The sequence below is a fragment of the Jaculus jaculus genome, chromosome 5, assembly GCF_020740685.1.
Source record: "Jaculus jaculus isolate mJacJac1 chromosome 5, mJacJac1.mat.Y.cur, whole genome shotgun sequence".
In the NCBI taxonomy this organism is placed as follows: domain Eukaryota; kingdom Metazoa; phylum Chordata; class Mammalia; order Rodentia; family Dipodidae; genus Jaculus; species Jaculus jaculus.
This window is the reverse complement of record NC_059106.1, coordinates 78,874,119-78,898,037: the sequence shown is the minus strand read 5'-3', so window position 1 is coordinate 78,898,037 and position 23,919 is coordinate 78,874,119. Positions and strand designations below refer to the sequence as shown.

The 23,919-nt window shown below is 41.8% G+C and overlaps 1 protein-coding gene across 9 annotated transcripts in view; it reads right to left on the bottom strand.

Annotated features, from left to right (window-relative positions):
* Positions 1-23,919, bottom strand: part of Scmh1 (Scm polycomb group protein homolog 1) — a 224,630-nt gene that overhangs the window by 15,958 nt on the left and 184,753 nt on the right. For 8 of the 9 annotated variants that reach the window (XM_045149870.1, XM_045149867.1, XM_045149865.1 and 5 more), the window contains 2 exons: positions 5,341-5,541; positions 2,993-3,184 (listed from right to left, as the gene is read on the bottom strand). In XM_045149870.1, the coding sequence (XP_045005805.1) occupies positions 2,993-3,184; positions 5,341-5,541 (393 nt within the window). The remainder of the gene's footprint in view (positions 1-2,992; positions 3,185-5,340; positions 5,542-23,919) is intronic. The other variant, XM_045149869.1, reaches the window with a different exon arrangement.

Below are 23,919 nucleotides of genomic sequence, written 5' to 3'. Positions count from 1 at the left end.
TTCATGGTCAACTGGGCAAAAGTCATAGGGACGGGGCAGCATGGCAGCAAGGTGGGGAGAAGAGCTCCAGTAAGCTCAGAGACGACCAAGGTATGACCTACGGGATGAATGTGACAGTCGAAGTGTGTGGCCAGACAGATGGTCAGAAGTGTGAATTCCAGATCTAAAGGAAAAAACAAAAGAAAGCTCTGGAATTGATCACTCTCTTTGGCAGAAGGCAGGTAAGTAATCCAAAAAACACAGGAGCTGATAAGGTATCAGAGGCAGGACAAAAAATTAGTAAGGCAGGTGGGCAGGAAGGCAAGCAGAGAAGTTAATCTATGAAGCACACAAGAGTTAGAAGTCCAGACAAGGCCCTGGCTTGTCTGGGCACAGTTAAAACCCAGATTCCAGGAAGCAACTAGAAGCCAGGATGAAAGTAGACAATGTGTTGAACACTCACCATGAAAAACTGAGTTTGAAGAGCAGAGGAGGGATCAGAGTTGGTGCAATTTGTCTGGAAACAGGGGCAGGGACAGGTGGTTGCTGAAAGTGACACTCTGTTCTTTGTCTTTTTTTTTTTTTTTAAATGAGAGAGAGATGGGGGACAGGGATAAAGTGACAGAATTGGTATGCCAGGGCTTTAGCCATAGCAAACAAACTCCAGGCACGTGCACCACCTTGTGCACCTACACAGTCTGTGTGCACGCGTCACTTTGTGCATATGGCTACGTGGCTTCTGGGGAGTTGAACCTGGGTCCTTAGACATCACAGTAAGTGAAGTGCCTTAACCTCTAAGCCATCTTTCCAGCCCAATTCTTTGTTGTTGTTAAGTTGGTGAGGTAGGCAAGGAGTCTGGCTGAGCTTACTTCTTTCTAAAAAATATTTTATTTATCATTTGAGAGAGAAAGACAGAGACAGACAGAGGGAGGGAGGAAGAGGATGTACACACCAGGGCCTCTAGCCACTGCAAACGAACTCCCAACCCATGTGCCACCTTGTGCATCTGGCTTAGGTGGGTTTTGGGGAGTCAAACCTGGGTCCTTAGGCTTCGTAGGCAAGTGCCTTAACTGCTAAGCCATCTCTCTAGCCCATCTTGCTGCTGCTTCTTTTTTTTTGTGCTCCGGAAACCTTTAGGTTTATTATGAATTTGATTATGATTTAACTTTTGGTTACTGAGTGTTCAGAAACCTTTTATTTACTATTGTCAAATTTTTCTCAACCCCCACATTCAGTTGCACAATTCCATATGGGATAACAGTTTAAGAGGCTAGGTATTAGATACTACTGCCTACAGCTTGCTTCTTTTTACTTGGTGTTGAATTAGCCAATTCCAAACCACGTTCATGACTAGAGGCCTGTGATGTATTTGTTCCCAGTAGTCTCTGAATGTTGCTGCCAGTCTATTTTCCCTAGTTCTTTTTTTTTTTTTTTGAGGTAGGGTCTCACTCTAGCCCAGGCTAACCTGGAATTCACTATGTAGTCTCAGGGTGGCCTCAAACTCATGGCAATCCTCCTATCTCTGCCTCCTGAGTTCTGGGATTAAAGGCGGGCACCACCACGTCCAACTTTTCCCCAGTTCTTTAACGACAATATTTCATTTAAGAATTCTGTTTTCATTTCTTTGAGAAACGTCTTTAGCATCCATCTATCCCCATGAACATGCCATCCCCTCTCATGCATGTTCTCTTTCATTATTCCAGTTCAACTTTTCGTTACTGAACTATAGCTCAAGGTTTCTAAATGCCAATGGCTAGGACTATTAACTTGCTCTTGTCTGTGCCAACTCAACCATGTCCAGTGCAATATTCTAACTGCAGGTCTGTTCTTAGAGGTTCTGATGCTGACAAAAGCCATCTAGAACAGGTTGTGTGAGAAATTCCCTATGCAGAAAAGAAAATAGTCAGAGGGACACAGTATAGTCACAGGGACCAGGTAGTCTGAGTTCCACATAGGGGCATGTGAATTCAGCAATCTTTCCACCCTACCTGCAAGTCACATAAATAATGCTCATTTGGATATAGAAGTATAGAGAGGCCAGGGGAGGTGGGGACTGGGTGTATAGTCAGTTCCCTGAACACATTCTCCAGAAGTGGCATTTTAATCAGAAGTGATTCCATTAAGAATACAGGGAAAAGACACTAGGGAAGGCAGCGTGGGAATGAGACTCATATAAAAGGTCTCAGGGCACCTTTCAGACTCATGAACTCCCGTGGAAGCTCTCATGGAAAACAGCATAGCTCCATGCTGACAGCGCCGCTTCTCTGCTTTTTGCTCTGGACACTACCTACTGGTCTCTTAAAGAGCCATTCCTCCCTCCCTACAGCAACCTTCCTTGCTATGTTTAAGACTGAGCTTTCCTTCCCTCCCTCCCTTAGTTCTGCTTCAGGTACTCAGATTAGAGATGGCGAGCTCCATTCACTGTTCAAACTCTCCTGAAAGTGCTTACTCACTGATAAGCCATGTGGCATCCACTTTTTCATTGTGATTCTGGTATGTTAACTGAAAAAAGTTATTTTCTAGCCTGGCTGGAAACAGCAGGAACTTGAATTGACTTGTTACACTGGCAGTGCTTGAAGAGTTAGGGCCAAGCGCCAACGGAAAGAATGGATGGCCAATCATCAGCGAGCAAATTAGCCTGAGACTAAACTTTCCTACTGGCAAAGGAGAGCTACATTAGGCCTCTGTCGCCAGATTCACACTGGAAGATGCACTGTGACTTCACGTGGCTTGGAGCTCACAGGGGAATCATTGGCCAGTTTCTTCTCGAGCTAGGGGTCCAGAGGAAAGAAGAGTAATTCTAGAGCTAGTTGACAAAATCCTGATGAAAGTAAAGATGAGAGAAGACCGAAAAGTGCTAGATGCATCCCAGATATGGCAAAGGTAAGGGACGAGAAACGGAATCTCTGAACTGTAGGTGCCCAGGTAGCATGTCCGAGGGCTGGTCTTGCTCTCATAGGTGCTGCTGCCAGCCCTGCCCCCCTCTCAGCCCAGGCCCCATCCCAGCTCCTACCTGGTAGGTACCTGTCGTGGCTGTGGCTGTATTCTGTGGCAGTGAGTGACAAGTGACTCTGCGTAAAGGGCTGGTTGCCAAACAGATTGTCGCTCCGAAGGTTGTGGCAGAGCTTCTCCAGGAAGCGGAGGACGTAGGTGATGCTGTTAACTGCTGGGAGGTTGAGGGTATGCTGTTCCCGGTCAAACACGGCTGTGGAGTTGAGTAAACAGAGGCATGTACGTCAGCTGGGCAGTGCAGTGCACTGCTGTGCCGGGCAGAAGGAGCCCAGCCCACTGCTTGTCTCAGGCTTAGCTAGTTCCGCAAAGACAATCAGTGCCCAGGCTGACGGCCTGCCTTTCTCTTGTTCCTTGCCCTTCCTTCCTTCCTCCTTCCCTCCCTTCCTTTAGGGCTTTGATTTTTTGCCTCCAACTCCAAAGGGTGTGCAATAATGGGAGTGGCCAGGCCAGGTCTGTTGCACCCTCAGGGTTCTGGAATGATTTTACTCAACATGTGAAAACAACTGTGAACATAATTCTAGATGTTTCACCACCTGGCTAGGCTGCCTCCAGGAAATGCATTCATTTAGGGTGCTATTTTCACAAGAACTGCCCAAGAACAGAGAAACTAGGCAGAAAAGGAGAATCACCAGCTGCCATTGCCAGAAATACTTTAGGCACACATTTTCCAATCTATTTAAGCACACTAGATTTTGGCAACATTCAGAGTGTTTCATACTTGATTTTATTTTATTCCCTGTTTATTTCTAGCAAAATGCTGACACAGTTTTTGAAGAAGCAAAAGACCTGTGTAATTGTCTTTGAGTGTAGTGAGGAAATGGAGACCTGGAAGATAGGTCACTCTAAGGAACTATCGTTTTTTGTTGTTGTTGGTTTATTTTTCAAGGGATGGTCTCACTCTAGCCCAGGCTGACCTGGAATTCACTATGTAGTCTCAGGCTGGCCTTGAACTCACAGCAATCCTACCTTGACCTCCTCAGTGCTGGGATTAAAGGCATGTACCACCATGCCTGGCAGGAACTAGTTTTGGAGTAGAGAATTCTGAGGGTGGGGGCAGAGTTGTGAGTAAAGAAGACCCAGTCTTTGCAAACTGTTGCACAGAAGCTGAGGGGTAACCAGGTGGTAGTCTGGGTCTGGGTCTCAGAAGGAGATAGGCTTAAGATACCAGCAGCACCCAAACTCTTGCAGGAGTTCTGTTGCTGTATGCCTCCATCATCCATGCAGCCAATTATTGCCTAAGCCAACCAGGAAATGTGGTTCCTCCACATTTCTCTATTGTCACCCTTCTCATGGTTAGCTAGTTTGGTCTTCTTTTCTACCAGTGCCAGTGTCTGGCAATAACTTATACCATATAGGAAGGGCCCAATAAGTATTTGCTAAAAGAGTATTTTAGCTGGGCATGGTGGTACGTGCCTTTAATCCCAGCACTTGGGAGGCAGAGGAAGGAGAACTGCTGTGAGTTTGAGGCCACCCTGAGACTACATAGTGAATTCCAGGTCAGCCTGGGTTACAGCAAGACCCTACCTCAGAAAACCAGAAATATTTTAGTTGTTTATAGGGTCTTGTATGTCAGCTGAAGCTAGTTACAGGAACATGTTAAGGAGGAAGGAAAGTGGCCTGTGAGATAGCATTACAGTCAACACTGGAAAGCTGCAGGTTAAACCTTCATAGATTTGGTGTGCAAGGTTTTAAACTTAGGAAAATTGAAATAGAAGTAGGGTATAGCAGAAAACTATTTTCAGCAAGAGCAAAAAATAAAATGCATAGGCTGGGGGAGATGGCTTATTGGTAAAAGGTGCCTAACTTGCAAAGCCTGCTGGCTGGGGTTCAATTCCACAATATCCACATAAAGCTAGATGCACAAAGCAGCACCTGCATCTGGAATTCATCTGCAGTGGCAAGAGGCCCTGGGGCACCCATGCTCACCCTTTCTAACAAACACATAAATAAAAATACTTAAAAAATGCAATGCTATTAAATAAATCACAACAGGAAAGAACATAGAAATTACACTTCTCTGTCCTGGGATTCACAACCTTTTTATAAGGAGTAAAAGGAGAGAAGAGGTCAGTAAGGGAAGCTATCAGAAGAAACTCTTGTTGCCACAACACAGCCCTTCTGATTCTTTTTCTGGGATGGCTTTAAGCCACATTTTCATATTTTCTGTGTGGGGACAGAGAGGCTGTTCAAAGGCTTAGTGAGGGTCTTTTTGGCTATTCTTGGTAGAGATATGCATATGGCTCTGCAGAGCTTGGGAGCTGGAAATAAGGATTCATGAGGTGTGGGAACAAGGATGTCTCATCAGAAGCAATGAAGACTAGGAGGCTATCCCAACCCAAGAATGTTTACCTGAGATGACCTCACCACCGTGGCCCTGTTTGAGGAAGCTGAAGACAGTTTTCTGGTGATAAGCACAGTCAATGCAAGCCTGGACAGCCTGCTGCAAAACCACGGAGGCACGGGCTGGCCCAAAATGGTCAGGGAGTTGCTGGATCTTCTTCTTATCCAAGTGGGGACCTGTGCTGCCACTCTTGTTCAAGTAGATACAAACTATAGGAGACAAAGAATCCAAGAACCTCATAGTGTGCTTTGCATGGAGAGGTCAGAGAACAGTATTCTTCAACTGTCACACCCAGGACTCTGCTCCCCATCGGGATTCCCAACAGCTCCACTGTGGAGGATAAAGGGAAGGATGGGGGTTAAGAAAGCCTGTGCCCAGCTGTCCCCACCTTAAGCTGCGTAACCAAGGGCTCTGGGAGTACAGCCTACTGGGAGAGGAACTCCGACCAAAGCCAGGGCATGGAATTTGTGCTTTGTTTTCTGATCCATGAAAAGAAAATCTAAGCATTTTTTTTCAGATATATGTACTTCCATTTCTTACGCTTGGCTGCCTCATGCGTTTTTTGTAGCATGCGTATAGAACTAACTGAGGCCACAGAAGCACGAGCGTGCTGTGTGCATGCTCGGCACTAGGCTCAGCACCGTCACACCGCTCGTCATTTGCTTCGCTTTCTGTTCTGAGTTGTAAGAGTTGCTTTGTTATGTTCCACAACAGTGCTCAGGCCAAAAGGAAGCCCTAACAAGAGAAAAAAAACTGTCAGTCATGTGGGGAAGTGACCCACAGTCCTAGTCAACCACTCCAACTGGCATGATGTACAGTCGACGAGCTGTCTCCACCCAGCCCTTGCTGTTTTAAGCTATGTAGTTTAACAGTGGTTTGTTACATAGAAGAACATACTTTTGACCTATATAAGGACATTATCATGTAAGTATATATAACATGTTGAGCACATCTGCCCCCATAGGCCCTTCTCTTACCCATCCTCCTCTCATGCCAGTCTCCTTTGTTCCCCTAGGTAGTTTTATTTCTCCTGTCATGTCATATAAACATACATGATTTTGTGCATTTATATAAAGTCTAGGAACCATAAATAAAAGAAAAAATACATTTTTTATTTCTAGGGTTGGCTTAAATTTTCAACTGGAAATAATTACACCCAGTTGCATACATTTTCCTACAAATATAACTCTATGTCTGAAAAAATTCCATTGTGCATATAAACCACATGTTCTTAATTCTTTTCTCTGTGGACAAACATGTAGGTTGGTTCTAGAGTTTAACCATTGTGAACAGTGCTGCAATAAACATCTGTCATATATTATGCATCTGTGGTATGTCCACTTGGAGTCATTTAGATAAATAACCAAGAACAGTACAGCTGCATCATATGGTAGGCCTAGTTTTAGTTTCTTGAGGAAACTATACTAATTTATATACTGGCTGAACTAGTTTACTTTCCCACCATTAGCCTATCAAGGCCAGTCTGGTGCAGTATAGTAAAACTACCATATGACTTAAGACAAAGATGCCAAAGATCAACTATGTGTTATCTGTCAATTTATGTTAGTATTATATTTACCAATTTATATATATTGAACCATCCGCACATCTCTAGAATAAAGCCAACTTCATCATGATGAGTGATCTTTTGGTATGTCCTTGAATTTGGTTTGCAAGTATTTTATTGAGACTGTTTGCATCTATGTTCATTAGGGAAATTGATCTATACCTTGAATTCACAGCAATCCTCCTACTTTTGCTTCCCGAGGGCTATGTGCTGCCTTTTCCAGCCAATTTTTCTTTGTTATCTGGTTTTGATATCAAGATAATATGGGCTTCCTTTTTAGTTTTATGGAATGGTTTGAGAAGCATTGTTAGTAGGTCTTGAAGACCTACTAGAATTCAACAATGACTCTATGTGGGCCTAGACTTTTCTTAGCTGGGAAGTATTACTTTTACTATTCTTCAATCTCATTGCTTGTCATAAATTAGTTTAAATTAGTTATCTCATATTGGTTTAATTTTGGTAGATTATATATGCCCAGAAATCCATCCATTTCTTTTAGATTTTTCAGTTTAGTGGAATATGTCTTTAAAGAATATATCTTAATGATTTTCTGAATTTCATTGGTATCTGTTGTAAACATCTCCCTTTTCTTTTCTCTTACTTTCTTTCCTTCCTCCCTTCCTTCCTTCCTTTTTTTTTTTTTTTTTTTGAGGTAGGCTGACCTGGAATTCACTATGTAGCCTCAGGGTGGCCTCAAATTCCAGTGCTGGGATTAAAGGTGTGCGCCACCATGCCCGGCTTAATATCTCCCTTTTCATGTCTATTTTGTTACCTTTGTTCTTTTCTTTTTTTGTTAAATTATCTCTTTAAAAATTAATTAATTTGCAAGCAGATAGATGGGGGAGGAGGAATGGGCTCAGGGCCTTCTACCACTGCAAATGTACTCTGGAAGCATGAGCCATTTTGTGCATCTGACTTTATGTGGGCACTAGAGAACTGAACCCAGGTTGTCAGGCTTTGTAAGCAAGTGCCTTTAACTGCTAAGCCATCTCCCCAGCCCTGGCTCTTCTCTTTTTTTTGGTTGGTTTGGCTCTATTAATTTTGTTTATCTTTTTCAAAGAACAATGGTTTCATTGATTCTTTTTTTGTTTTGTTTTGGTGTTTCGATGTAGGATTCATTCTAGCCCAGGCTGATCTGGAATTGGGTGGCCTCAAACTCACAGCGATCCTCCTACCTCTCTGCCTGTCAAGTGCTGGAATTAAAGGCATGTGTTACCACACCTGGCTTCATTCTTTGTACTTTTTTTCCTTTTATTTTTTGTTTATTTTTATTTTATTTGAAGGTGACAGAGAAAGAGGGAGGGAGGGAGGGAGGGAAAGGGAAAGGGAGAGGCGGGGGGGATGCAGCTGCAAATGAACTCCAGGCACATGTGCCAGCCACCATGTGCATCTGGCTTATGTCAGTCCTGAGAAGTCGAACCTGGGTCCTTAGGTTTCACAGGCAAGTGCCTTAACTGCAAAGCCATCTCTCTAGCCTTCTCTCTGATAGTTTAATGGAAGCACTTGTAACTATAAACTTACCTCTTAGGACTGATTTTATTGTATCCTATAGGTTTTGTTACTTTGTATTTTCTTTTTTCTTTTTCTTTTTGGTTTTTTGAGGTAGGGTCTCACTATGGTCCAGGCTGACCTGGAATTAACTATGTAGTCTCAGGGTGGCCTCGAACTCTCAGCAATCCTCCTACCTCTGCCTCCCAAGTGCTGGGATTAAAAGCGAGCACCACCACGCCTGGCTTGTATTTTCATTTTTTCTTGATTGTATATATACTTTTATTTCCTTGATGTTTGATTCATCACTCAACAGTACATTGTTAAACCTCCATAAGTTCATGTATATTCTGTAGTTTATCTTGCTGTTGATGTCTAGTCATACTTCATTGTGGTCAGACAGAATATAATAAATTATTTAATTTTCCTATAATTGTTAAGACTTGTCTTGTGTCCTAAGTGATCAATTTAGAGAAAGTTTCATGGGTTTCTGAAAAGAATGTACATTATTCAGTGTTTGGATGAAATGTTCTGAAATGTCTGTTAAGTCCATTTGATTTATGATGTTATTTATTTAACCCAGATGTTTCTATTTATGTTTTGTTGGAATGATTGATCTCTTGATGAAATAAGGGTATTGAAGTCACCCTATTACTTACTGTATTGGATTTCATCTTTGTCTAAATATCTAGTTGTATTTGTTGTTACTTTTTTCAAGGTAAGGGTCTCACTCTAGCCCAGGCTGACCTGGAATTCAATATGTTGTCTCAGGGTGGCCTCGAACTCACAGTGACTCTCCTACTTCTGCCTCCAGAGTGCTGGTATTAAAGTTATGCACCACCACGCTCACTTTTTCTTTTTGTTTTGTTTGGTGAAACTGGGTACACCTGTGTTCAGTGTGTATTTGTTCAAAATCATACTGTCCTCTTCATTCACTGTTCCCGTAATCAATATGAAGTTGCCCTCTTTATCTCTTCTATTTTTTAAAAATTTATTTATTTGCAAGCAGAGAGAGATGGAGAGAAGAGAGACAGAGAGAGAATGGGCACGTTAGAGCCTCTAGCCACTGCAAACAAACTTGAGATGCATATGTCCCTTGTAAATCTAGGTTATGTGGGTCCTGGAGAATCAAACCTGGGTTCTTTGGCTTTGCAGGCAAGTGCCTTAACTGCTAAGCCATCTCTCCAAACCCCTGTTTTTTTTTTTTTGGAGGTAGGATCTCACTCTAGCCAAGGCTGACATGGAGTTCACTATGTAGGCTCAGGATGGCCTCGACCTCAGGGCAATCCACCTACCTCTGCCTCCCGAGGGCTGGGATTAAAGGCGTGCACCACCATGCCTGGCTCCCCGTAATTATTTTTATGATAGAGTACGAGGACAGGAGATGTGTGCCGGGGCCTCAATCCACTGCAATCGAACTTCAGATGCACGCACCACCTGTGCACATGTGTGACCTTGCATGCCTGCGTCACCTTGTGTTTCTGGCTTACATGGGATCTAGAGAGCCAAGCATGGGTCCTTAGGCTTTGCAGGCAAGCATCTTAACCATTAAACCATCTCTCCAGCCCTTAAAAAACTACATATTTTTTTTTTGTCCCTGACTCCTGCAGGGTGTAATATGTCCCTATGCTCAACACTACTGTCACCTTGCCGTGATTGTTATTGAAAGTATGACACGTGTGAGGCCAGGCACTAGCCTTCACCTCTCAGCAGAAACTTGTCCCAAGCGCAGCCTCGCTTCCCATGCCATAGTGACCACAAGCCCTGAACAGGAGTTCACACCAGATGAAGGGCGGGCGCCTTGTGGATGAGCAGTTCCGCCTCCCACATGTTATGTTCACAACTCTAAGGCATTTGTGCTTGCCCATGCAGCCCTGGGGAGCAAGAGCACCTGCTGTGTAAAAAATATATTTTATTTATTTATTTGAGAGAGGGGCAGGCAAAGGCATATAGAGAGAATGGCCAGAATAGTAGGCCTCCTAACCTACTACAAACAAATTCCAGACACCTTGTGCATCTGGCTTTACATGGGTAGTGGGGACTCAAACCTGGGTCCTTTGGCTTTGCTGGAAACCACTTTAACTACTAAGCCACCTCTCTAGACCCCCTTTTAAAAATATCTTATTTATTTATTTGGGAGCAGAGAGAGGAAGAGGGGCCAACAAAGAAAGAGAATGGGTGTGCCAGGGCCTCCAGTGGCTGCAAATGAACTCCAGATGCATGCACCACTTTGTGCATCTGGCTTTATATGGGTACTGGGGAACTGAACCCACGTCATTAGGCTTTGCAGGTAAATGCCTTAACCACTGAGCCATGACTCCAGCCCCGCAATAGGATTTTAAAGACTCCCATGCTACCATCCCACAGCTGCAGCTGCACAGGAGGCTCCAAAGTTGAGAAAGGCTTATCTTCAAAGACCCCACTACTGTGGCTTTTGTCTCATAAACCCTGATGCTATTCAGAGAAACACCTCAAATTAAAAAAATATATAGTTATTTGAGAGAGAGAAAGAGAGAGAGAGGATGGGCATGCCGGGGCCTCTAGTCACTGTAAATGAAGTCCAGACACATGCACTACCTTGTGCATCTGGCTTACATGGGTACAGGGGAATCGCACTGTGGTCCTTTGGCTTTGCAGGCAGGCGCCTTAACCGCTAAGCCCCTCCAGTTTTTAAGATAATTTAGAATAACTGTCAAAATGGACTAAAAGGTTCAGATATAGTTCAAGACAGAAAGAATCTTGTTTCTTTCCATTTCTGTGTGTGTGGTGTATATGTGTGTACATATGTGCATGTGGAGATCAAAGGTTGATGTCAGGTGTCTTCCTTAGCTGCTCTTCACTTTATTTTTGACACAGAGTCTCTCACTGAATCTGGAGCTTACCAATTTAGCTAGATTATCTAGCCAGTTTGCTCTGAGGATCTTTCTGCATTGGAACTACAAGCACATGCCACCATACCTGGTTTTATTTTTTAGGTTTGTGTTGGGGAATCTAAATTCAGATCTTTACTCTTGTTATGCAAGCACTTTAATGACTGAGCCATCTCCCTAACTCCTCTTTCCATTTTCAATCTCTCTGGACTTTTAATATTTTACAGATAAGAATAGTTGTTTCATGGCAGAGGAAGGATGACTCAGAAGACAAAACAAAAGAACTATAAAAACCAACTTCCAGGAAGTTATACTCGATCTGTTTAGGGTGCTGACAACATGTGCCTGGCTGGAATTCAGGATTTCTATAGACAAATGGTCCCTATGTAACTTTGTTTTCCTTTGTTTTTCAAGGGATGGTCTCATTCTATCCCAGGCTGACCTGGAATTCACTCTGTAGTCTCAGGGTGGCCTTGAACTCAGTGATTCTCAGTGATCTTTGCCTCCCAAGTGCTGGAATTAAAAGCATGTGCCACCATGCCTGTCAGTTTTCTTTTACAAAAGTTATGTTAAAACCTGCTCCATCATTGTTCAGTTGGCACATGGTAAGCAGATAACCTGTTCTTTTAGACCACGGGTCTTCAGATGTAGTGGAATCACACCCAAGGAGGTATGGCTCAAAAACTTCACAGAAGAGGCCTCATGCATCTATACCTCACTTAGATGAAATGCTGGACCTTAGTCTGACTCTGAAGGGAGGAGACCTTTTTGTTATTTTTTTTGAGGCAGGGTCTCGCTCTAGCCTAGGCTGACCTAGATAGAACTCAAAGCGATCCTTCTACCTCTGCCTCCCAAATGCTGGGATTAAAGGCATGTGCCACCACACTGGACTGGGAGGCGACTTTTGACGAGGTTTATGAAAAGAAGAATGGATTTTTCAAGCAGGAAAAATCTAAATAATTTATATTTAATAAGAAGTGTTTAAATTTTGTTTTGTTTTGTTTTTGTTGTTTTGAGGTAGGGTCTCGCTCTAGCCCAGGCTGACCTGGAACTCACTATGTAGTCTCAGGGTGGCCTCAAACTCACATTGATCCTACTACCTCTGCCTCCCGAGTGCTGGGATTAAAGACATGCACCACCATACCTGGGATTAATTTTTTTTTTGTTGTTATTCAACAGTAAATATTTATTTACTAAAACTTTGAACTTTAGGTCTCCACTGGCAAAACAAAACAAAACATCATCAGTAAATAACTGATTACTAGGACTTAACAGAGCAATGAGGGAATAAAAGATGAAAGTTTGTATAATTTGCACTCAAATCATTTACAGAATTTGAAATGCATATGCAAACCTGGAATTAATTTTTAAAAATATTTTACTTTTATTTATTTATTTGAGAGAGGGAAAGAGGTAGAGCAACAGCAAGGCAGAATGGGTGTGCCATGGTTTCCAGCCACTGCAAACACACTCCAGACACAAGCACCCTCTTGTGTATCTGGCTTATGTGCATCCTGGGGAATCAAACTGAGGTCCTGTAGCTTTTCAGGCAAGCAAGTGCTTTAATCACTAAGCCATCTCTCCAGTCCTAAATTTTTATTTATTTATTTGAGAGAGAAGAAAGAGAGAAAGAATGGGCACGCTAGTACCTTCTGCCACTGCAAATGAACTGCAGATGCATGAGCCACTTTGTGCATCTGGCTTTACATGGGTACTGAGGAACTGAACCCAGATTACCTTTAACTGCTGAGTCATCTGTACATCCCTGAAGTAGTTTTAAATATTGCCCATGATCCTTTGATCTTCCTGCCCCTAAGAGGTGAGGTTTATTCCCTAATTCCTGAACCTGGGCTCTGTGACTGACTGATTAATAGAATATGATAGAAATGATGCTATGCTAGATTTGAAGCTTAGGTATTAAGATGATGGTGGCCTTTATTGCATCTTAAGGCACATTTTCTTTGAAACCTAGCCACTATAAGTATGAGAAGCCCAAGCTACTCTTTGGAGAAGTCTATGTAGAGAAGAGCTAATAGTACTAGTTTTTCTAACATCCAGAATGAAGAATTCTCAGCCCTAACTAAGCCACACAGAGCAGAAATGAGCTTCCTTAACTTCATATATGCAAGTGAATTTATATATTATAAGCCTTTATAGTTCATACTTAGAGTTTTTCTTTATAAACACTCCAAATATTAATATAACAAGGATGTCTTTGGTATACTTCCCTATTTGGTTTCCTACTACAATAATGAAATCAGAATTGGAGGCCATTAAAAAAATCTGGAAAAGGGTCTGGCACATAAGAATAGCGGGACTCAGCCAGGCGTGGTGGTGCATGTACTCAGGAGGCAGAGGTAGGATGATCACTGTGAGTTTGAGACCACCCTGAGACTACATAGTGAATTCCAGGTCAGACTGGGTTAGAGTGAGACCCTACCTCAAAAAAGCAAAAAAAAGAACCAGGTCCAGGGTGGGAGAATCTAAACTGTTTGATGAGCAGCTGGAAGTCCAGTGTTGGTATGTGTAAATGATGAGTCTGGAGAGAAAACTTGGGAGATTTCCACTATGGGGGTGGGGATTCACACACTTTCGTGAATTTTACTTCCAAGAGCTCAGCTAAGTTCTCACATTATTTCCAGCAGGGAGAGGGAAAATATATCAGAGCATTCTGTTCTAAAAATGAATGCTGGAAACATCTATGCAGCCTATTGGAAGAGAAAAGTCAAATGGTGTTAACCAGCATTGGACCTTGCAAAATTTAAGGCTGGCCAGCCAGGCCAAATGGACCAAATGGTGCAATGGTGACATGTCTCTTATGGGGGAAACCAACTGTTCTCTGATCAGACGTGAGGCCTGCTTCATGGGAGAGAATTCCTGCCTGGTACCAAAAACCTAATCAATAGCCAATGGGTGAGAAGGTTGTAAGACCTAGGGGGGAAACTACTACTGATGTCTGGCTAAATGGATATATTGTGCCCACCAAGCTGCCCTCTAAATATTGTCACTTTTGGTTAGAGAAATTTCTGTTTTCAGATGGCAGTGACCATTTTGATCACTCAAAACTCACAAAAGTGCTGGGAAAAAAGTGACAGTGGAGTGTTCAGAACTAAATGAAACATCTCTGTCACACCCTCCAGGGTCACGGCCATTATGAAAGAGGCGACAGAAAGACTGTAGGAGGCAAAGGAAGGGGAGGAGTCCTTTAAAATACTGTTTTTCAGACACAGAGGAGCTGTGGCATTCACGACCTCACAGTGGCTGATATCACCCTACACAAGACCTGCATAATAGGGTGAAAATGATGACATCAAAATAGAAGAAAGACTAGTTGGAAAGAAGGGATTCAATGTGTATGGGGGGACTTGGGAAGAAGGAAAGAGAGGGTGGTGGGAGGGGAGTATGATTATGGCATATTGTTTATGAGAGTTGTCAATAAAATTGTTGAAACTTCTTCATGAGAAGCCATTTTGCTAGGGCCTAAAGCACTTTGTGTTACTGAGAACATAACTGACTTAGAGTCCATACTAGCCTTCCACATGGGAAAAGAGAGAAATACCTGGCTCTAGGCAACTCAGGCTATCCTGCCCCACTTAACAGAAGAGGATGAAGATAGGGATCACTTGCAAAGTCTGCACAGCCCCAGGACAGAGGATCACTAAAAGACTAAGACCTAATCAAAGGACTGTACCCTTCCCTTCCTATATCTCTAAAAGCCTATTTGCCAAAGTTCTTTTAATCTAATATGTGCTTAGTAATCAAGAAAAAGAAATTAAACATGTAAGAACACCCCAAGACAACAACACAGCTTAAAGAAGCAGATGTGAGAGGCAGATGCTGAAAGGGCTGTTGGTGTTGATATGCTAAAAGGTGTTGGAATTAGGTCTCACTATGTAGCCTCAGTTGGCCTTGAACTTTCTATATTGACCAGGCTGATTTTGAACTTTTCATGCAATCCTCTTGCTTCAGACAACCAAGTGCAAAGATTAGAGGTGTGAGCCACTACATCTGGCTCAGAACTGAAATTCAAAACAACTATGATTAATATGTTGAGCCTTGAATACTTAAAGTAGTACATATACAAGAATACATGGAGAGCAAAACATGAAAATTTTTAAGAGATTAAAAAATGAAACACCAAAGATCAAAACTAACAGATGCTGGGTGTGGTGGCACACACCTTTAATCCCAGCACTTGGGAAGCAGAGGTAGGAGAGTCACCATGAGTTCAAGGCCACCCTGAGACTACTGAGTGAATTCCAGGTCAGCCTGGGCTAGAGCAAGATCCTATCTTGAAAAAAACAACAAAACAAATGAACAAAAACCCAACCAACCAACAAACAAAAAAACTAACAGAAATAAAAAATGCCTTTGGCTGGTTAACAGACTTCACATGGTGGAAGAAAGAATTCACTAGCACCAGGTGGGCGTGGTGGCGCATGCCTTTAATCCCAGCACTGGGGGGGGGGGGGGGGACAGAGGTAGGAGGATTGCTGTGAGTTCAAGGCCACCCTGAGACTACATAGTGAATTCCAGGTCAGCCTGGGCTAAAGTGAAACCTTACCTTGAAAAACAAAAAACAAACAAACAAACAAAACCCAAACAACAACAACAAAAAGAATTCACTAGTTTGAGGATAACCTAATAGAAAGTTGAAACCTGAAGGCAAAGAGAAAATGATTGGAGAATAAAAAACATAATAAACCAAGAATGGGGCAACTATAAAAGATGGAAAAGATGTGAAGGAGGAGGAGAAACAAATCAAAGCAGTAATGATAGAGAATTCTAATTGTTATTAGACACTGAATCACATACTTTTGAAGTTTAGAGCAACATTATTCAGGAAAAATACCAAGAAACTATACCTAGGCATATAATTCTCACACTGCATGAAATCAAAGAAAAAAAATCTTCAGAGTTGGGAGTGATATTATACATCCACAATCTTAGCACTTGGAAGGATGAGGCAGAAAAGTGGACAGTTCAAGACCAATTTGGAGTATACAGAAAGACATTGTCTTAAAAAAAAATTAAGCAACAACAATAAATTTTGAAAGAGGCTAGGTGGAGAAATCATCTTACCTAAAGGAGAATAAAGACAAAATTACAATCACCATTTCAGAAACCATGTAAACAAGGAGGTTAGTGAAATATATAGAGACAAGCCCCATCAACCTAGACTTATGAACCCTGGGAAATTGTCCTTCAAACTGAGTATGTTGCCAGTATAGCTGCCTTGCAAGAAATGTTAAGGGAGGTTCTTCAGTGACAAATTAAATAGATCAGAAACTTAGATTATAAAGGAGGTGCCAGTCATATAGCTCAACAGCAGAATGTTTGCCTTGTATAAGGCTTGAGTCTTAGCTAGGATGGTGGCCCATGCTGAGGCTGAGGTAGGAAGATCTCTGTTGAGTTCAAGGCCAACCTGAGGCTACAGGGTGAGTTCTAGGTCAGCTTGGGCTGCAGTGAGACCCTGCCTCAAAACAAACAAAACTCTGAGGTTTGATTCCCAGAACTGGTAAATAAATAAGTAAGCTAATAAATAAAAAAGAAGGAAGCCGGGCGTGGTGGTGCACATCTTTAATCTCAGCACTTGGGAGGCACAGGTAGGAGGATCAAAGTGAGTTCGAGGTCACCCTGAGACTACACAGTGAATTACAGGTCAGTCTGAGCTAAAGAAAAGAGCATAGGAGAAAGAATAAGTGAAAATAAGATAGAAAGTCAGTTTTTTATTAGTTACCTAATAGATAAAAATACTCCCCCAAAATAACAATATCAATACTATATTTAACTATGCACTTAGATGTGATTATATTATATATAAGTAAAATGATTAATAGCAACAAATTAAGGTAGGGACTGACATTTGAAGTTGCCCTCTGATCTTCACATGCCTACACTCACAAGCATCCATACATATGCACATACACATACAAAGATTTAAAAAATGGTAACTAACAGTTGTAATCTGTTGTGGTTTGTATTAGATGTCCCTCATAAACTCATGTGTTTTGAATGCTTGGTTCCCAGATGCTGGCAATTTGGAAGGTGCAGCTTGGTTGGAGGTAGTATGTTCTTGGGGGCCAGCTTAGGGCTGTTATAGTCAGCTCCCCCTTGCTAGAGTTTGTCTTAATCTCCTGCTGCTATTTTCCACCTGCTGTGGCAGAGGTGATTCCAGCCTCTGCTCATGCCATGATTTCCCCTGCCATCTTGGCACTTCCCCTGAGACTGTAAATCAACATAAAAACCTTCCTCCCATCAGCTTCCTTTGGTTGGGTGCTGTATCCTAGAATCAAGAAGGTAACTACAACACAATCCCAGCACTCATAAAGCTGAGACAAGAGGATTGTGATTTAGTGGCCACATTGGGCTACACAGTAAGTTCCAGGTCAACCTGGGCCACATAGCAAGGCTTTATTTCAATTAAAAAAAAAAAAACTACTAATGTAATCTAACATATCTATAGGCTAAATAAGAAAAATCACATGATCATATCAATTAATTTAAAAAATTTTCTGACAATATTCAACATTCACTTACAATGAAAACTAGAAATCAACATGATAAATAACTGTAAAACTCCTATAGTTGAAATCATATTTAATGGTGAGAAACTAGAGAAACTACTTTTTTCACTTATACCAGGAGGAAAGCAAAGACATCTCCTTTCATCACTCCTTTTCACCATCATACTGAATTTCTAGATAATGTAGTACAGCAAAAAAGATACAAAAGTATGTACATTGGGAAAGAAAAAAAGTAAAGACTTCTTTACTCATAAATGATACAACTATACTGAAAATCAGAAAGAGTTGGCAAAAAATAACATATGAACAAACCCTGGATTTTGCTGAAGATACCACGTGCTTTGGTTGTAGGACATGGAGAAATCAAGCTGGAAGCTTCTTCCCTGATAGCTAGCTTTCATAGTGTGGGAAGGTGCTATGTAGGCTGCTGAAGGAGAAAAGTCATCAACAGTCTTACTTACCTCTGGACCCTGTATGTTACAGAACTGACCTGCCGGGAAGATGTGCCCACTGGTATAATCAAGTAGTGTGGTTGTAATATAGATAACCAACCACTTTTTGAGTGGAATTGAAGCCTACTCCATAGGACAAAACTCATGCCTGGTATTATAAAACAGGGCCAAAAGTTAGAGCCAAAAGCTATGGCTGGGCTGGGTGTGGTGGTGCACGCCTTTAATCCCAGCACTTGTGAGATAGAGGTATGAAAATTGCTGTGAGTTTGAGGCCACCTGAGACCACATGGTGAATTCCAGATCACCCTAGATTAGAGTAAGACCCTATCTTGAAAAACAAAAAACAAAACAAACAACAAAAGCTTGGTTGGAAAGGTCATAGGTGAGCAGAGAAGCTACTACTACTGTTTTGCTAAATGGACATGTACCCATCAAACTGCCTTGTAAGTATTTATATTTATGGCCATAGATCAGCTTTGGTCAGAGAAGCTTCTTTTTACTGTGGGCAGTGGTTACTGCAGAGACTCATAACTGGTCAAAGTGCTGAAAATAAGTGACTGTTGAATGCTCACCCCTTCTAAGCTCAGGGAACATCATGGAAAGGGCGGGAGAATAAGAATGTAAGAGCTGGAGTGCAATGTTGTGAAATACTGTCTTCCAGGCATGATATAGGTGTTGTACTCTTGAACTTTCAGCACATGCAATTATCTGCACAAGACTGGGCCTGTCAAAATTCTCACGAGGCTTTATCCTCCCCTGAGGGTTCATAGGCAATTAATGGTTACTGAGGGAAGGAGAGAGATTTTCTTCAGCTGGTGTAGCCACTGGTAAATTGCTCATGCTCTTATAAATAACCCTTCACCCATAATTCCATAAGCAATCCTCATTAAATGTACTGTGTCATGAAAAATAAAATAACAGCAACAAAAAAATACACGTGGGGCTGGAGAGATGGCTCGGGAGGAAAGAACACTTACTGCACAGTATGAGGACCTGAGTTTGACCTACAGCCTCCATGTAAGAAAAAGTTGGTGTGGCCACACATACCTGTAATCCCAGCACTACTGCTAGAGCTCTCCGGTTAACTAGTCTGATCCCCAAATGACAGCTCCAGTTAACCGAGAGACCCGTGTCAAGAAAATAAAGCAGAACTGAAAAGGACACCTGACATTTTCTGCTAGCCTCCACACGTGTGCATAGGCTGCATGCACCTGAATATGCATGTGCATGTAGCATACCTGCATATCATGCTACTAAAAAATAAAACTATTGCTGAAGATACCACATGTCAGTTGTGGATACTGAGAAATCAAGCTGTAACAGAATTGGAACCACCATGCCTAGCTTTTTCCTTTCTTAACACAAAACTAAACATTTACTATTCAGTCCAACTGTTGATCTCGTTGGTATTTACTCAAAGGAGTTGAAAGCTTATGTCTATACGATAAGTTGAACTTAGATGGCTATAACAGCTTTATTCACAATTGCCAAAGTGCAACCAAGATGTCTTTCAGTAAGCACATGGATAAATTCTAGATAATGTATCCATGTCTAGGTATGGCACACACAGACACTGGTATTATTTTTCAGTGTTAAAAAGAATGAGCTAGACTGATGCGGTGGCACCTGCCTTTAATTCCAGCACTAGGAAGGCAGAGGTAGGAAGATTGCTGTGAGTTTGAGGCTAGCCTGGAAGTACAGAATGAGTTCCAGGTCAGCCTGCATTAGAGTGAGACCCTACTTGGGGAAAAAAAAAAGAAAGGAAGAAGGAAAAAGAATGAGCTATCAAGTCATGAGGAGACACAGAGGAAGACTGAAGATGTAAGTCAGTGATAAAGTGTTTGCTAGCTTGGGTTCAATATCCAGCAACCCCCACTACCTCATCTAAAACACCCTATGGATATGGAGAAAAGTTAAGTGCATATTACCAAGTAAAAGAAGCCAATTTAAGACCAGAGAATACTATATGATCCCCATCACATGATGTTCTTGAAAAGGCAAAACTATGGAGGCAGGAAAAGATCGCTGGTTTCTAGGAGTTATAGAAGATAGAGGGATAAGTAGGAAGAACAAAGGAGATGTTTTAGAAGAGTAAAACTATTCTGCATGATACTATAATTATTGACATAAGCCATTATACATTTCTTAAAACCTACAAAATGTAAAGCATAAGCGAGAACCCTAATAGACTGTGGATGATACTGATGTAAGTTAACCAATGAATGTAAATTTGCAAATGTAGCAAGTGCTTTGATGAAGATTGAGAGACGCTTTCCTTAGATGGGGGTAGGAATATATATGGGAAACCCCTGTGCTCTCTATTAAATTTTCCTGTGAATCTAAAATTGCTCTAAAAACTCTTATCAGAAAATCCAAGTGGGCTCTCAGTAACAAGATACAAATCTCCAAATGTGGATGGCAGACATGTCCTAAATATATTTCACTAAGTTTCCTAGTTGTATGTAAAATACAACTATGCTAGAGCATTTTGCAGGACTGACTTTCCCCTATGCATGCTTTGCCACAGAGTAATATGCACTATAATTTTAAAAGTAAGAAGGTAGAAGCTGGGCGTGGTGGCGCATGCCTTTAATCCCAGTACTCGGGAGGCAGAAGTAGGAGGATCTCCGAGAGTTCGAGGCCACCTTGAGACTACATAGTGAATTCCAGGTCAGCCTGAGCCAGAGTGAGACCCTACCTCGAAAAAACAAACAAACAAAAAAAGGTAGAAAGAGCAATTCAGTACAAAGTTTGGGAGATGAAGAGTGAAACTCTAAGGAAGTTGAATAATAAGACAAAAAGACTAAAGATAACAATAAAGAGAGTATGAATATCAGGGGCCAGTTCAAGGTTTCAACATTTGGTATAGCAAATATACTGGAATAGGTGATGAATAAATTTAAGAAAATTTCATAGAATGAAGTGTCTTAGTATGACAAGTGACAATACATTTAAGTTGAAATCTCAGAACACTAAGGATGAAGAAAGGCTTCAAGAAAACAAATAGGTTTTCTACAAAACTAACAGCTAGGGCTGGCGAGATGGCTTAGTGGTTAAGCGCTTGCCTGTGAAGCCTAAGGATCCTGGTTCAAGGCTCGATTCCCCAGGACCCACGTTAGCCAGATGCACAAGGGGATGCATGTGTCTGGAGTTTGTCTGCAGTGACTGAAGGCCCTGGTGTGCCCATTCTCTCTCTCTATCTGCCTCTTTCTCTCTCTGTTGCTCTCAAATAAATAAATAAAAATGAACAACAACAACAAAAAAACTAACAGCTACACATCTGGTAAAATTTACATGGGAAAACAGACACAAGGAAAATACAGGAATCTAACTAAAAAGGCTGAATCCAAGCATTACAAGGTGTTTTCATTCATAATTGTGAGTTTGGCAGTCAGAAGTTCTGAGGGCAGCTACTCCCTCCAACCTGTTTAACAGTCATGAAGTGCACATGGACAAACTCACTAGCGACAAGAATAACAGAAAATAATAATCTGTTCTTGAAACTTGCAAAATTGACAAGCATCTCATGACTAAAACAGAAAGGATCACAGATGCATTATCTGGCCCACTGTGAGAGGAAGGTGCCCGCCAGTGAGGAACACCTATCAAACACATACATGGCCCACCCCAAGTCAGCTTTCTAGCAAGTTGGGCTTTTGAAAAGAATCCTCTATCTTCTCAACAAGCTGCCTTTTTGAAAAATCATCTTCCTTGCCTCATTATGGTGTTTCCTGACTTAAACTTGCCTTTCACAGACAAATGTCCAAATCCGAGTTAGTGACAAAGGTGAAGAGGACCTTAAGGATTCAGTTTGATATGGATAGATTACATAATGTGCTTCAACAGTTAGAAGAGAGTTTAGGGTTGAATTAATAATATAACATACAGAAAAACGAACATACAAATAAAGATATTAGTAAATTTTACTTGAAAACAAAATGTTGTATATCAAGGAAAAGTGACTGCAGTGTATGACATAGTTCAACTGAGTAAGGCATTTAATCAGTGATAACAAAACAGTGAAGTCTGACCCATCAAAATTGTACTTTCAAGGAACGAGGTTAGGAAAGTTATGTCTGGGTGGATAAGGGGCAAAATGAAGAAGAATGAAATCCTCATCTTCGAAAGTGGGTAATCAGTAGAAAAATACCTAAAGGTAAAAAATTAGCATAAACATGATATCAGCCAGGACTGGTGAACTCATACCTATAATCCTAGCCCTTAGGAGGCTGAAACAGGAGGATTTCTGTGAGTTTAAGCTCAGCCTGGGTTACATACTGACACTCTTGTCTCAAAAACAACAACAAAAACAAACCCTCCGGATATTTATAAGTATGGAGGTAAATAAATACAAGAGTAAGTTAAAGGGGAGAATGACAAGGGAAAGTCATGGTACAGCAAATACAAGCAAACTATAAAGATATACATGAATGAAAATATCATTAAAAACTACTATGTAGTGTTGCAGTCAGGTTTGCATTGCTGGTAGAAGTCACCCAACCAAGAGCAGCTTGTAGGAAAAAGAGGTTTATTTTGGCTAATGGTCTTGAGGGGGAAGCTCCATGATGGCAGGGGAAAACGATGACATGAGCAGAGGGTGAATATCACCCGCTGGCCAACATCAAGTGGACAAAAGCAACAGAAGAGTGTGCCAAACACCAGCAAGGGGAAGCAGGCTATAACACTCATAATCCTGCCCCCAACGATACAGTGCCTCCAGGAGGCTTTAATTTCCAATTGCCATCAGCTGGGGAACCTACCGTCCAGAACACCTAAGTTTATGGGGGACACCTGAATCAAACTGCCACACTTAGAATGCTTACTAGAAAATGAAATGCTTCTAGGACTGAGGATGTAGCTTGGTTGGTAGAGTGCTTGCCTAACATGCTTGAAGTTCTGGGTTTAACCCTCAATACCTGTAGCATGGGTGTGGTGGCATACATCTGTAATCCTAGGAAAGCGGAGGCAGAAGACTCTGAATTTCAAGATCATTTTTAGGTATATAATGAGTTTAAGGAAAGCCTAGGAATATGAGAGACTTGTGGTGGTTGATTCAGGTGTCCCCCATAAACTTAGGTGTTCTGAATGCTAGGCCCCCAGCTGGTGGCAATTTGGAAAATGGAGCCTATGGAGGTGATGTATTGTTGGGGGTGGGCTTATGGGTATTACAGCCAGTGTTCCCTTGCCAGTGTTTGGCATGCTCTCCTGCTGCTGTTGTCTACCTAATGGTGATCAGGAGGTGATGTCCACTTGCTATTCATGCCATCATTTCCCCCTGCCATCATGGTGCTCCCCATCAAGTCTGTAAGCCAAAATAAGTCATTTCCACCCACAAGCTGTTCTTGGTCAGCTGTCTTCTGCCAAGAGCATGAAGCTGATTGCAACAGTAAAACTGGTACTGAGAAGTGAGGTCACTACTGCCAGAAACCTGATTTTATGGCTTTGGCCTTTTGGAACTGCTTTGCAGGAGAAATGTGGACAAACTGAAATTTGAAATTTGGCCTAGGAGATGCCTTTCAGTGCTATAAGTACAGCTTGATGGACCATTATGGTCAGAGTTGAAAGACCTGAATATAGTAAGAACTATGGTCTGTGAGGTTTGGCTTATGATGGTGAGAAAGAACTTTGATGGGACTGCTCTAGAAATAGTTTGTATGAGAAGCTTGCTGCTTTCTGCCTGCCT